Below are 15,052 nucleotides of genomic sequence, written 5' to 3' on the forward strand. Positions count from 1 at the left end.
TGCTGTTTTCCAAATCTGATTTATTTGTTATTAAAATAAATGATTTTATTCATTTTGCACATAGCCTGGAAAATAGAAGTGCTTAGTAGTGAGAGGAAAAATTATAGACATTGAGTTTTAACAAATTATGAATGAATGAACAAATGAACTAAGGCTAGTTTGTGTAGTCAGCACAAATTGATTTCTTCAATTTGTATTTTGGGTACAAATTTACATAATAGAAGACTACACACACACAGAAATCCAACAAGTCTAGAAATGAGATTTAATATAGTCCTTCTCTGTTATTCTTAAGTATATGCAGCTTGAATTATTTCAATCCAGACAACGTCCTCCATTTTTAAAGGCATAGGATTTTAAAAATGTTTATCTCATCCTGCCTTTTGCTGGGTACATAGAACTTGTCTGCTTCAGCAAATGGTTGTCAAGTCTCACTTTAAACTTCTCATTTCCATCACCTGCAAGCTTTCTGCTTATAAACTATTTCCCAAATATTTCTTCATATACATTTCCTAGGCATAATCCATTTTCAGGGGCAGGTAATTATTAACCTAGATTATAACCTAGTAACTTCCTGATGGTTTGCATTTCAACTTCTATGAATCCGTGCTCTGTTGCAAAGTACTTTTGGAACTACAGTCCTTAATATCTGAAGATATTAAATTGATTTCATTTTGTCAGTGTTCTTCAAACAGAACATATACTTTGGTATATGGGGAAGAGAGCAGAATTAGCACTACTCAAGATCTGGATTATGCTTTTCATAAATGTATCCTATGACTACATTCTCTTTTTAACGGTTGCATTGAGCTGCTAAAAAGTTAATGGTGTTAAATGGCATCAAATAATTTATATTACGTTCTGTTCCTTTTAAAACTATCTCACTCGTATGCATTGTAGATTCAAAGATTTCTACGACATAGAGCCAGAAAAATTTCAAAACAAAACCAATGGTATCACTCCCAGGCGATGGCTTCTGCTGTGTAACCCAGGACTCTCTGAAGTCATTGTGGAGGTAAGTTACATATCAGCCAATAGGAAATGCTCGTAGAAATACTTGGTTGGGTTTCAGCTACAGTCTGATGAAGCGCCAGATAACTGGAAGGAAGCAAATGTTATCCCTGCCTTCAAAAAGAGGGGGGGAAGAAGAGACAGCATACTACAGATTATCTTGTCTGATACTTAGGATGATTCCAGAATACAGCATAACAATATGGTGACTGACAAAAGTATGATTTTGAATCTGTAAACAACTCTAGATAAATAGTAAGTCTGCATTCAGATTAGCAGAAAGTCATGTTCAACTTTGTATCAGGTAGACCATATGTCAACTTCTCCTTACTTAAGATTTCCTTTGAAAGATCAAATTTAAGCAGAGCACCTAACCTCTAAGTTGATGTTGGCTGATGATGCAAATAACTATAATTATTATTATTATTATGAGTATTTATCCCCTTAATGTTTATAAAAACAAGTGAGTTAGTTAGCATTATTACTCCAAATATTGGCAAATGCCTTCTCCCAAATACTGCATCTTGCAGCCTCAGTTGAGCCACATCAGATGGATATTTATTTGACGCTAAAGCGGAAAGACATTTTATACCAAGGGAGAGGGTAGTGATGCTGCTTTTTAATTTTTTTTCTCTCCGCTTTTCCATTTCTGCAGAATCATCTTGTATTATATCCAGTATCCAACTCAGTGGTTAGTCCTAAATTAGCCTATTCATTGTCAACAAGACCTATAAGAGTGAACCAGATTTCATCTGTATCAAAACATTGCCACTTATGTGACTGTTAACAATGATGTACATAGTAATAGAAGCATTCAACTGTGAAAAGATGTATCAGTTCTGTTAATTATAATTTTTATTCTCTTAATATACAGAGAATTGGGGAAGATTTCCTAACTGATCTTAGCCAGCTAAAGAAGCTGCTGGATTTTGTCAACGATGAAGCCTTTATTAGGGATGTAGCTAAAGTTAAACAGGTAATAATTGCAACAGGCACGTTTCTCTATCTATTATCTATATATTTGTCTCTGTCTGTCTGTCTGTCTTTCTGCTGCCTGCCTGCCTGCCATCTATCAGTCTGTCTATCTATCATCTATCTTTCTACACTGATGGTGTTACCTAGTTAGGGTAATTAAATATCTGCAAGAAAACAAGCAAGCTCAGAGACCACCAAGGACCCCTCATATCTACCTATCATATCTATCATATCATATCTATCTATCTATCTATCTATCTATCTATCTATCTATCTATCTATCATCCTCACAACCATTTGTTTAACTACTGTTAGAAGATTTATTTATTTAGTAAACAAATTTATATAACCTCTCAACTCACAGTGAAGTTACAATGGCCTCAGAAAAAGTGATTTATGACCTATAGCCGTGATGGCGAACCTATGACACTCATGCCATAGGTGGCATGCGAAGCCATTTCTTAGGGCACATAAGGCATTACCCTGTCAGCTCCAGCGCGCATGTACTTGCTGGCCAGCTAATTTCTGCCTTAATTTTTGGGCGTTTTTCGTCCTCCAGAGGTGTCCCTAAATCTTCCAGAGGGCGAAAAACAACATGCAAACCGGAGGTTCAGGAATGGGCTTCCGGGTTGCCTGTAGGGCTGTTTTTCTCCCTCCAGAGGCTTCAGGGAAGCCTCCTAAAGAATACAGAGGGAGAAAAATGGCCCAGCGAGCAACCCAGAAGTCTGTTCCAGAAATTCTGGTTTGTGAGTTGGGCCGTTTTTGCCCTTCCCAGGCTCTTAGAAAAGGTCTGGAACCTGGGGAGAGTGAAAAACAGGTCCACCGTGCCATCGTGTGGCAAAAGCGGGGGGGAGCGGGGGTTGCACGTCCATGTGTGGGGGCAGGTGCATAGAATTATGGGTGTGGGCGCCTGCACACACAACCCCCCGTGCTCTCCCCGCTTTTGCCACGCGATGGAAAAAAGGTTAGCCCACACTGACCTGTAGTCACAATTATAATCATCATACTACTACTGCAGTCATGTGATTGTGATTGTAATTTGGGCACTTAGCACTTGGCTCACATTTACAACCAGTTGCAGAATTCAGCTATCACATGATTGTGATTTGCAACCTTTTTTGCTAATTGCTGGGGGGAAAATACCATTAGGGAGGTGTGATTTGTTTAATGACCTTAACAACTGTAGTGATTTGCTTAACAGCTGCCATAAAAATGGTCATAAAATCATGTCCAACTCAACTTACAACTTCAACAATCTAGGAAGAAAATTCCAATTCCAATTGTGGTTGTAAATCAAGGACCACTGTATTTACCTCTAGCTAGCTAACTTCATTTATTTATAAAATTCATTTGCATGCTACCTCCTAGCAAAACTATATTTATTTTATATAGTAGATAGTATCTTTTTTTAAAATTCCATTTAGGCAAGGCACTTGAGTTGAATGTCTGTTTAAATTTTCTGAGATCAACCTAAAATGTCTTTTTGGCAGGAGAATAAACTGAAGTTCTCAGCGTACTTGGAAGAACAGTACAAAGTGAAAATTAATGCATCCTCTATGTTTGATGTGCATGTCAAGAGAATTCATGAATACAAGAGGCAGCTCCTCAATTGCCTACATATAATCACTCTCTATAATCGTGAGTTTTTTGCCAGCTCAAAGCTTTTAAATCCTTCTTAGCAGGGGTGAAATTCAACAGGTTCTGACATGTTCTGGAGAACCGGTAGCGGAAATTTTGAGTAGTTCGGAGAACTGGCAAATACCACCTCTGGTCGGCCCCAGGAGTGGGTTGGGAATGGAGATTTTGCAATAGTCTTCCCCCAGGAGTGGGGAGGGAATGGGAATTTTGCAGTATCCTTCCCCTGCGATGCCCACCAAGCCATGGCCACAGAACCAGTAATGAAAAAAATTGAATTTCCCCACTGCCTTTTAGATAACATTAACAATAATATTCCTACATCAGTGTGGAAAAAAATATGTCTATATGAAAGGATTTGGGAAAGTAATCTGAAGAGATAGGGGGAGTGTGTGTGTCATGTGTGCACGCACACGTATGCGGATATATGTTTGTAGAAGCAGTCATATCCTTTTATTCTGATTATAATGCTCCAGCATGCTTGAACTTGAGATTCCCAGAAATTAGCCTTTGTTAACAATGAAGAAGCATATTTAGGAACCTCATCTGAATTGCATACACATAATTGAAGCCTTGGTGAGATCAAAATCTTAACACTGAAGTTTGTCATAAACAAGCAGGCAAAAAAGATAATATTTTGCAAAATGAAATAGGTATGATTGACATTTCATGCTAGGAATGTGATAAAATAGAATAGAATATTTTTTATTAGCCAACTGTGATTGGACACACAAGGAATTTGTCCCCGGTACATAAACTCTCAGTATACATACAAGCAACAAAGTGATAAATATAAATCACAAGATATAATTATATGTCATAAGATACAACCAACAAGTGATAGTCATAAGATACCAATGGGAGTACCGTATTTTTTGTACCATAAGACACTCGGGACCATAAGACGCATAAGAAGCTTTTGGGGAGGAAAACAAGAAAAAAAAATCTGCCTCCCAGCATCCATGAGTATTCCGGGGGAGGGCCTTCTCTGTGGCAGCGCCGGCACTTTGGAACGAACTCCCCGCCGAGATTCGGACCCTCACCTCTCTCCAGGCCTTCCGAAAAGCCGTTAAAACCTGGCTGTGTCGGCAGGCCTGGGGTTGATGAGTTCCCTTCCTCTCTCGATTGTGTGTCTGTTGGTTATTTTAAATACTTGTATTTGTCGTTCTAATGTTTCCCTTCCCCTCTTGGGTTTGTGAGCCACCCTGAGTCCCGCCGGGAATAGGGCGGCATATAAATAAAACGAAACCAAACCATCTGGCTAGCATCCTTGCAGCAAACAGCCTGGTCAGTTTCAGCACGTTATCGCAGCCTGATTTAGCACAAGCAGCTGATTGGCAGTTGGATTGGCCTCCCGGAATAGCGCCGATAAGCTGTTCCAGGCTGTGTGGATCATCACCGCCTTCTTGTGTCCTGTTTTCGGCCCATCACGGGCAAGAATCGACATCACTGCTGATCGCCACTGCCAATCACCATTGCCTGTGGCAAAATTATTTTTTGTTAATTTTTTTTCTTTTTTAAAATCATCCATTTTAAATGTCATTCTCCATTTTAATTTTATTGCTTTTTTTTCAGGCATCAGAAAAGACCCTAAAAAATCCTATGTACCAAGAACAGTTATGATTGGAGGAAAGGTAAAGAATTTCAATGTGAAGCTAAGTTTACTACTTAGTACTTAAGGCTACACATATATTTCTTCCTTCCATCCATCACCGCCTGCCTACACACTTCACATTTATGTTAAATTTTGAGTTATTTAAGCATGCAAAAATAAATAAATCCAATATTTTTAGTCTTTGTTTCCTTGTGTGATTCAAACATCCTTTTTACTTGGAAACTCAGCATATTAAAATAAGAACTTGAGGAGATTGACAATTTCTATTGTGGTATGGATTTATTTAAGGTATCTACGAGCTGCAAACTTCAGTAAAGATTAAGAACAAAAAGTCATATATATATGTAGCAGGAAGCCTCTACTGGGATAGATCAAAGCTTCCTTTGATTTTATACATATATAGAAGTGTTCACATATATCAATTTGTGGCACTCTCTTTGGGAATTAGATATTTCAGCTGATAAATTCAGAAGATGGCTTCCTACTTCTTCATCATCATCATCATTGTCATATAATAACAGAATAACAGACTTGGAGGGGACCTTAGAGATCTTCTATTCCAACCTCTTACTCAAGCAGGAGACCCTATACCAGGGGTGTCAAACATATCCGGCATGCAGGGGGGCTTGTGGGGCCAGCCTGGAAATAGCAAAGGACTGGCCCGCAGTCCCTTTCCTAGTAAAAATGGGGTGCAGGGGGGCCACATGTGGTTCTCCCGCTACCGGTTTTGGCCACCAGAGTGCTGCAGGAGACCTTCCAGGCCCAAAACGGGGCCTCCGGAGCGCTCCAGGAGGCTGTCCTTAACTCAGAAGGTTATAAAAGAGAGGGAAGGTAAAATAGTTTACTTTTCAGGATTGCAGGATTCTGCTACTATAGCCTATGTCAATAATTTATAGTTCTATTCTTCCCATGGAGTCAATTTCTTGATATGGTCTCTCATAAGGTGATCAAGTAGATCAAGTAGGTATTAAAAAAAACAAAATCACAGAAATGTACACCTCTCTATTTTTATAAGTGTATAAAACCATGGGTGTGGGGGTGAGGTCCCATATCACGCCTACCATGGCCATGCCCATCCCCCGGCCCTCCAAGGTCAAACACAACTCTGATGCGCCTCTCAATGGAATTGAGTTTGACCTCCCTGCCCTATACCATTCCAGACAAGTGGCTGTCAAGTCTCTTCTTAAAAGTCACCAGTGTTGGAGACTTTTAAATAAATTCTGATTAGTGGTTTCTAATTAAGAAATCCAGATGCTATATTGGTATTCATTTGCCTTGTGACTTTCATCACTCCTTTTTTTCTTACGATGTTTTTCCTTTTCATCCTCCAGGCAGCTCCAGGCTACCACATGGCAAAAAAGATTATAAGATTGATCACAGCCATTGGAGAAATTATCAATAATGACCCCTACATAGGAGATAGACTCAAAGTCATATTCTTGGAAAACTACAGAGTGTCTCTTGCTGAAAAAGGTAAGCCAGTTTTGGAAGCAGGTTGGCCTAAGTAGTGCACAACTTGGTGCCTTTCAAGATTCTGCTGATCTTTCTTTTCTTGCATACCTTGTTTATGGCTGTGCTGACTGAGGTTGTTGGAAGTTGCATCTAAAGAATTGCATACTGTGATCCATGGCTGACTGGCTCTTGTGCAAGAAAATATACCCCTTCCAAATGCAGAGGTATAAGTGCAGTCCTGTATGCCATACAGCTGCATCAATGAAGCAAACACATGGGGTGTTGAACTGCTTAGTCTACTCAGAACAGTAAAATTAGACCACACAAGGCTTGCTCATGTTAGGTGCAGAAACAAATGATTTGTTTACAGAGGAAAATAATGAAGTCTTACCTGTTTCTCTTTTCCCAATCCATTCTAGTGATTCCTGCTTCAGATCTATCTGAACAGATATCAACGGCTGGGACTGAAGCTTCAGGGACAGGAAACATGAAATTCATGCTGAATGGAGCCCTCACTATTGGGACCATGGATGGGGCCAATGTGGAAATGGCTGAAGAAGCTGGAGATGATAATCTGTTCATTTTTGGCATGCGGGTGGATGACGTAGAAGCAATGGATAAGAAAGGGTTTGTAAATGAACCTTTCACTATGAACAGGCCATAGAAACAGCCTATGGGCATGTGATTGATTTTTTGGACCAGCATGAAACTTCTCCTGAGCTTCTTCAAGATGGTGCTTCACCTTAGAGCAGGGGTATCATACTTGATCCCATCATGGGCTGAATCAAGATTTTGTTTGCCCTTGTGGGAACAGGCGGGCGTGGTCTAGTCATTGAAGCCAACTGGGTGGGCGGGGCGGCACGGGCCAGTCCCTTGCCATCTGTGGGACAACTCTGGGCCTATCGCGGGGCGGATTTGGTGTGCGAGCCACATGTTTGATAGCCCTGCCTTAGAGGAATTAACCAGAATTCAGTTTCTGTTTTGACAAGGAGACTTCTCTATCTCATGTCTAGCAAGCAGAGCCGTCAGGATAGACCTGACCTCCTTAAGAGTCCATTTTTCTTCTCTGAATTCTCTCCTATGTATATTAGAGTTACTTATGGTCAATATCTCTGATTATGAGGAAAGCTTATTAGAAAATTCAGTCATTGAAAACTGCTGCAGGAAATGGAATAGCCTTGTCATGGGAAGATTGGGTTATACATTGTGACAAAACTCTCGTTATTCATTTATAGTAATAGAAGAATAGCAATAGCAATAGCAGTTAGACTTATATACCGCTTCATAGGGCTTTCAGCCCTCTCTAAGCGGTTTATAGAGTCAGCAAGAACTTGCTACAGCATAGAACAGAGCTTACATACTCATTGTATTAAAAATAGGAACATTTTTGAAATAACCTGCAATTTCCACAAATTACTCCTCATAAATTGTATAAGATCCAATACTGATCATACCTTTATTAAGAATTAATATGCACCAATAGCCTTTTAATTTGACATCTGTGTTCTGTATTATTTCCAACTCACCTATAATTTAAACTGCTTGAGTGAGTATTGGCCTACAGCCAATATGATGTAGTGGCTAAAGTGTTGAATTAATGTCCCCCTTGATGATGGAGCAGTCTCTACTTAACCACATGGCACTCACTTTCACCCAGTCTTAACTCACTGTGGAAACCCTTGTATATATCACCTTCTATTCCAAGAGAAAAGATGGGATGTAAATGCAAGAAATAAATAATAGAAGCAGAAAAGGTTAAGGGTGTCCCTATTTTTCTTGTTCAGGTACAATGCTAAGGAATACTACGACAGAATTCCAGAGCTCAAGCAAGCTATTGATCAAATAAACAATGGCTTCTTCTCACCAAATGATCCTAGTTGTTTCCACGATGTTGTCAACATGTTGATGTATCATGACAGGTAAGAGGCATGAAATGGTGCACTTTTACTATAGACTTTCTTTTAATGTCCACAGCGTGGGTTCAAATATAACTTCCAACATCTCCAGCCCAGTGGTGGGTTGCTAACCAGTTTACTGCCGGTTTGTTCATACTCACGTGTGCAACACTTCTGCGCATCAGCCTCCTGCCGCCGCCGCTGCTACCGGTTTGGCCAAACCGGGAGCAACCCATCAATCACCATACTTGCTGAAAGATACAAGAACAGCAGTTCCTTTTTATGAGGCATATCATATTGGGGAAAACTACTATATATTGTAAATCCAGGCAGGGGGCATGACACACTCTTCATTGATAACATACAGACCCTGGCTTATTTCCTTTTGCCGTCAATTGGGCTCAGAAACAAGCCATCAGCCAATGCAGAAATTTCAAGATAGGTGTAATTCTACTCTCAAAGAGTTAGACTGTCAAGAGCCTTGCTGCCACATTTTGAATCAGCTGTAGCTTTCAATTCAAAGGCAATGCCAAATGCAGCACATTACTGTAGTCTAACCAAGTGGGGATTACGGCACAGGGCATTATTTGGATATATTTTTATTTTTAAAGGGTTCCTGAAATTTAAAGAGAGAAAATACAGTGAAATCAGTCAACTAATGAAATAAGGTTATCTTAAGCAATCCTGACTTAGGGCCTCCTCAGAGAGGGAACTACCATAGAAAAAGTCCTTTGAAATTATGTTACATAGGAGAGAGTCTCACTTAAACACTTAGGTACTTAAACTACTCAAGGGGACAGGAAAAGCACATCCAAACTTGCTTTATTTAAAGCACAGCTACAATATTATATTTATTTACCCAATTATTCTTTATGACTCTTTAGTTAACAAAATAAATGGAATTTACGGTTGCATTTACTTTGTTTAGGTTTAAAGTATTTGCTGACTATGAAGCCTACATCAAATCTCAAGGGCAAGTGGACCAACTATACATGGTAAGATGGAGACTTTCCTCATAGTTTGAACTAATTGCAAATTGATAAGAAGGCTTCTTCATGAAATAACTAGAAATTATAACTAGTGTTCCTGGTATCCAAGAGTGAGCCCAATGCTGAAAAGGGGCAGTCAGAATGTACATATGTATCATACATACATTAGCATAATCACCTTATCTTATTCTAGCACTTGGGGAAACTGCCAGCTCTTCCGACAAATTAAAGCGGGCTGCCAGATCCTGAGTGGAAAGGTGTCCCACAGGGCCTTACAGAAGGGGCATATTTCTTGTTCCCACTAAATAGCAACATGAATGGGAAGGGACTTGGAGCCCAGTCTATCTGGCTTGATGGAAAATGAAACCTTTGGGGAGAAATTATCCACAAATAACCTGGCCTGCTGCGACGTAATCAGTATCTTGAATTGCACCTGAAAGAACCTGGGAGCCAGTGCATCTCACATGACAGTGGTATAATGTAGACAATTGAGACATACCCAACACTGCCCCTTCTGCTACATTATGCGCCATTTTTAATTTCCAAGCACTCTTCAGGACAGCCTCATGTAAGGCATTTTTCAGTGGTCCAGCTGTGTCAAAGACAACACAGCCAAATCCATTTGAGTTGAATCCTTTGTTTGCTTCCACCTGGTGGACAGGATCTTGCCTAATTAAAGCTATCTAATATAACCTATTAGATATATCATGAGAAATTATAGTGTGTGGCTACTCTGAACTTCTCCCTATCCCACTCCCATCCAGCTCAGGACTGTGCCGACTCATAACTGGGCCTCTCTCTGGGAAAGCTCTGAGTTGCCAAAATTCCTATCCACTAATACTCCAGGTTTATATTCCATCACATATGGAAAATTCCCAAAACGCGAGTGAGCAAGGCCTCCCTGGTGGATGTACCACATCAGAGGAAGAGTATATCAAGGTGCTTTTATCCTTGAGTAGGATGTTGTTGGGCCCTGAGTTCCGAAAGATAAGTGTGTTTCCCCCAAAATAAGCCCTATCTTGATTTTTACCTGTGCATCCAATATAAGCCCTACCCCCAAAATAAGCCCTAGTTAAGACCCTGCCCACTCTGTTGCACCTGGTTGCATGAGGTAGGCCATGGCGCATGGGTAAAAATCAAGCTAGGGTGAGGACGCGGTGTTGGAACTGTTTTATCTTTGGACAGTTGCAGCCAGGCCTCGCACACCCTGACACCTGCCTCAAATTGCTGGCCAACTTCTTCTGCAGCTGCTTGCGGCCACTGGCACATGTCACTCCTGGCTTCCATTTTGCTTTCAGATTGATGCACAGGGCTTTCATGAAGGCCTCTGACAGGGAAACAAGGCCATGTGGCGCTGCGTGCATCAATCCGGAGCTCATTTCTCAGCTGCAGAGGCCTTTCCTGAAGGCCTCTGATGGCGAAACAGAGGTCGGGGCGGCAGCAAGCAACCATAGAAGAAGTGGGCTGGCAGCAGCCACATGGGCTCCTGCTGGATGGGGGTGTTGGTGCTGCCGCCGCAAGGTAATAATATGGAAGACTTCCCCTGAAAATAAGACCTGGTGCCTTTTTTGGAGGCAAAAAAATTAAGACCATGTCTTATTTTCAGGGAAACACGGTAACTATATGAAATGTAAGGATTTTTTTTTAAAGCGGTTAAATGTAGATTGGATGGCAGTAGTTAAGATCATTTATCTGGAATGAGGAATCCCAATTCCCAGTAAATTAAACAGGTAGGGGAGAATAGACAACAAGAATAAGTAGAGAACAAACAGGAGAAACCACAGTTAAAGTTTATTACAGCTCTAAGAAACTGAAAGTTCTGGAAAAACTAGCTGTCCAATGAATAACAAATGATCTTTCCACTATTAAAGCTCTGAGATATCAGCCTAATAATCTCTTTCTTATTTCTTCTTAGAATCCTAGGGAATGGACTAAAAAGGTAATTAAGAACATTGCATGCTCTGGCAAGTTTTCCAGTGACAGGACAATTACTGAATATGCCAGAGAGATCTGGGGAGTGGAACCTTCTGCTGTGAAAATTCCTCCTCCAAACATACCTAGGGAGTAAGTCTGCCACTAGAAGGTGCATGCAATTACCCTGATGGGCTTCCTGCTGCTGCTGCTACTGCTAAGACGTACCTGCTTCCCTGTGACTTTTCTGCAGATGAATTCAATCATGTATTTTACCACACTTTGGCTTGTTTCATCTTTATAAGCATAAGCATATAGCTGAAATGAGAGCAGCTGATGCTTCAGATAGTAAGAGATAGTTGACCAAAACATATAGGCTGTCATAAGATTCAAGACCTGAAACAAAAAGTTTAAGCAAAAAAAAAGGTGTTCTAATCTTGCCCTCTTTTAAAAATCCAGGATACCAATGTGGTTTATAGGTATCCATCTATTATATGCTGAAGGGCACTTCAGGTCCCCAAACTTGTTAATTCCTATGGCAATTCCCAATTGGTCAAATCAGAAGGTGCCTACAAGGTCCGGAACTGAATGGAAAACATGATTCCACAGGGATAATATGTGTTGCCTTCTGGAATGGAACATGGAAGCTAGACTGGAACCATTCTGTAACCAAGGAGAATCCTTTCCCCTCATAAGTCATCTTGAAGTCACTTCTCTGTCTTAATTGCAGTGGTGTCTGTAGCAAATTGAGGTGGAATCAAAATGACACATACATGGTGGCATCATGACACAAACATAGGTACTTGTATTCTGATGACACCCACGAATGTCCAGTTGAGGATTTAGCATTCTGTTACATGTTTTATTCCTTCTCCCTCTTCCTCTCCCCTCCACACTTATGCTCATTAGGAGTACCATTGCTGATCTCCAGGACAGTTCCAGAATCATTCTAAGTGACCGGTCATAAATGGAAAAATCCGGATACTTTTTCCTATAGGGAGAAGTTGTTCAAAGTGAGTTAAAGGCACCAAAGAACCTGCTTGCTTTCCTCTAAAATGAGAATTCCCGAACAACCTGTGAGCCATAAAGTTAGCATCCAGTCTATTGCCCTCAAGATGCATTAAGACTGCCCAGTTAGCCCGAATTAAGTCAAATTACCGGTCATATTTTGTGAGGTGCTGGATTCTGGATAATTTTCAGAGCAAGTGGCAGTAAATAAAAAAAAATTAAGACATTTGCTTAGCTTCATGGTAGATTGCTAAGCTTTGCTTTAGGAACTAGACTTTATCTGTGTATATTTCAAATTGTGCAGCTACATGGATTATTTAAAACAATCTTATATAAAGAGCAGGCACTGAAATATCTGTCACTTCTCATACTGAAACCACTCCATCCAGAGTTTTTCTTGAGTCAGTGTTGTCTCTAGAGGTCACCTTTTTAGTATTTTAAAAGAATATTGTGAACCCCCACACACCCTCCATGAATTTTAACTTCAGGCAATAACATCACGATTTTGAGATCTATCAGGTCCTCTAGCCTGGGTTGCCAAATAAATAATTTTTCTACAAATGCTGAGGAAATTGACTATATTTTAGAGCCCAATCAATCCTTAAATGGCAACTTTATCTGTAAATGACCAGAATGGAAATGAATGTATGTCCTATAAGCTTTCAGAACCAAAACATTAAGCAAACATGCTCTCTTCCTTTTCAGACTTCTTAGTAGAGGCATTATCAATCTAACACCAGGTCAAAGAAATAATGAATATAATCTACAAAGTATTCTTTCTCTAAGCTGATGCCCTCCAAATATCCTGTGGTAGCAACTCCCCACTGTCAGGGAGTTATCTACGAGCAGGAGGCCAGAAACAGCTGCTTAATCTCTCCCTAGATTAATTTTTAGGGTCGCCCCATACGGATGAGCAATACAACTTCATCTATCAAATGTAGGAAACAGTGACCACAGTTTTCTGAATAGATAGCAAATAGATATGCAATAATAGCACCCCTCACTTAACAGGAGAAAGACTTTGTCGAAAACAGGTGACAGTTTTGTCAGAGCTGACACTGATCATCTGTTGAGAAGTTAGGACACAGAGCTGATGCAGATCAATATCAATCAATCAATAGCAGATTTATATACCGCTTCACGGTGCTTTACAGCCCTCTCTAAGTGGTTTACAGAGTCACCATATTGCCCCCAACAATCTGGGTCCTCATTTTTCCGACCTCAGAAGGATGGAAGGATGAATCAACCTTCAGCCTGGTGAGATTCGATCTGCCAAATTGCAGGCAGCCGGCAGTCAGTAGAAGTAGCCTGCAGTACTGCATTCTAACTACTGCGCCACCTCTAAGGGATCCTTTCCGCTATCCAGGACTAGTCAATGCCCATATCAATTATTGGAATGGCATGAAATACAATAATTTCATAAATTTCAAGAATCATCAAATAACAAAATTTCAATGCTTGCATTATTCCAGAAAACAACAAATTGTGAATGCAAAACTGATATTCATTTTATATCAGTCTGCTATATTTTTGTCTAATCAAAGTGGATGAAATTGAAGTAAAATATATGGTTTTCTATTTTGTGTAAGCCATAACTCACCAAATAACTGCTAAAAGTTTAGATTTAACAACCAAGTTTAGCAACATTTAAGTAGATTATAGAACATACTGGTATGTTTACAGTTATAGTACCTCATTTCAGATAACCTTTGGGGTTTTATAACATTAACTCAAGATGTTTGTAAGTATGTTATTCACATGTTCAGGTTTTTTTTAATTTGCTGTTTGTGGTATATAGCTGTACTTATACAATTGTAACTTCCAGGCGCATCCAAACTAGAAAGAGCCTTAGCACAAGCCGAGCTGTTAAACCATAGATTTATTTACAATTATAGATTGTTCCAAAACTACTAACTATCATTTTTTAGCTCACAGAATTTGGAATCTGTGATTAATTGGAATCTGTTTGGTCTGATTATAGCAATAGTAGTAGAGAAATGATTCCTACCAATCTGGGTTTATAAACTGAGATTATACCAATATGGTTACAATTTTACTCTGTAGAGTAGTAATTATTTTCATAATGTTAATTGTGAAATACTACATGGTTTTCATACCAATACCATCATATATCCATGTCATTCTAAGTTGTGTTCTAGAATCCCCATGCATTGATGAAAGATGATTAACCAGAGATTGGCAAGAAAACATCTCTGCCACTCCTGATTGGCTAACTGATGAATTCCCAAAGAGCTTGTCTAATTTACTGTTTGAAAATGGCTGTCATAAGTATCTTAACTTTGATCATGAAAAGCCCATACCATTGTGTTGCCTCAGTACAAGGAAACCTTGTTTTTTTAACCCTTGCAGATTCCTGCTTTCTAGACTCAAACCATTTTAATTGGCGCTAAGTGATATTTCCTGTTTCTCAGATATAGAGCCCTCTTGTTCATGAAAGTCAAGCATGTCCAAATGAATAGTCATTCGGACATTAATAAAATATTCTGATGTTTCCTGAGTGGGTTATATACCCAAATAATTACAAATGCAGCATTTTATCT

General features: G+C 39.7%; 1 protein-coding gene across 1 annotated transcript in view; it reads left to right on the top strand.

Moving 5' to 3' along the window:
• PYGB (glycogen phosphorylase B) overlaps positions 1 to 12,936 on the top strand; it is a 50,345-nt gene extending 37,409 nt beyond the window's left edge. The window contains exons 12-20 of the mRNA XM_087717590.1: positions 901 to 1,015; positions 1,886 to 1,987; positions 3,477 to 3,624; positions 5,197 to 5,255; positions 6,568 to 6,709; positions 7,108 to 7,315; positions 8,473 to 8,607; positions 9,512 to 9,578; positions 11,488 to 12,936. Coding sequence (XP_087573716.1) covers positions 901 to 1,015; positions 1,886 to 1,987; positions 3,477 to 3,624; positions 5,197 to 5,255; positions 6,568 to 6,709; positions 7,108 to 7,315; positions 8,473 to 8,607; positions 9,512 to 9,578; positions 11,488 to 11,640 — 1,129 coding nt within the window. The 3' untranslated portion in view covers positions 11,641 to 12,936. The remainder of the gene's footprint in view (positions 1 to 900; positions 1,016 to 1,885; positions 1,988 to 3,476; positions 3,625 to 5,196; positions 5,256 to 6,567; positions 6,710 to 7,107; positions 7,316 to 8,472; positions 8,608 to 9,511; positions 9,579 to 11,487) is intronic.
• The last annotated feature ends 2,116 nt before the right edge of the window (positions 12,937 to 15,052 follow it).

Source organism: Thamnophis sirtalis, unplaced genomic scaffold (genome assembly GCF_051295495.1).
Source record: "Thamnophis sirtalis isolate CommonGarterSnake01/CBP01778 unplaced genomic scaffold, rThaSir2_p1.2 scaffold_6, whole genome shotgun sequence".
NCBI lineage: Eukaryota > Metazoa > Chordata > Lepidosauria > Squamata > Natricidae > Thamnophis > Thamnophis sirtalis.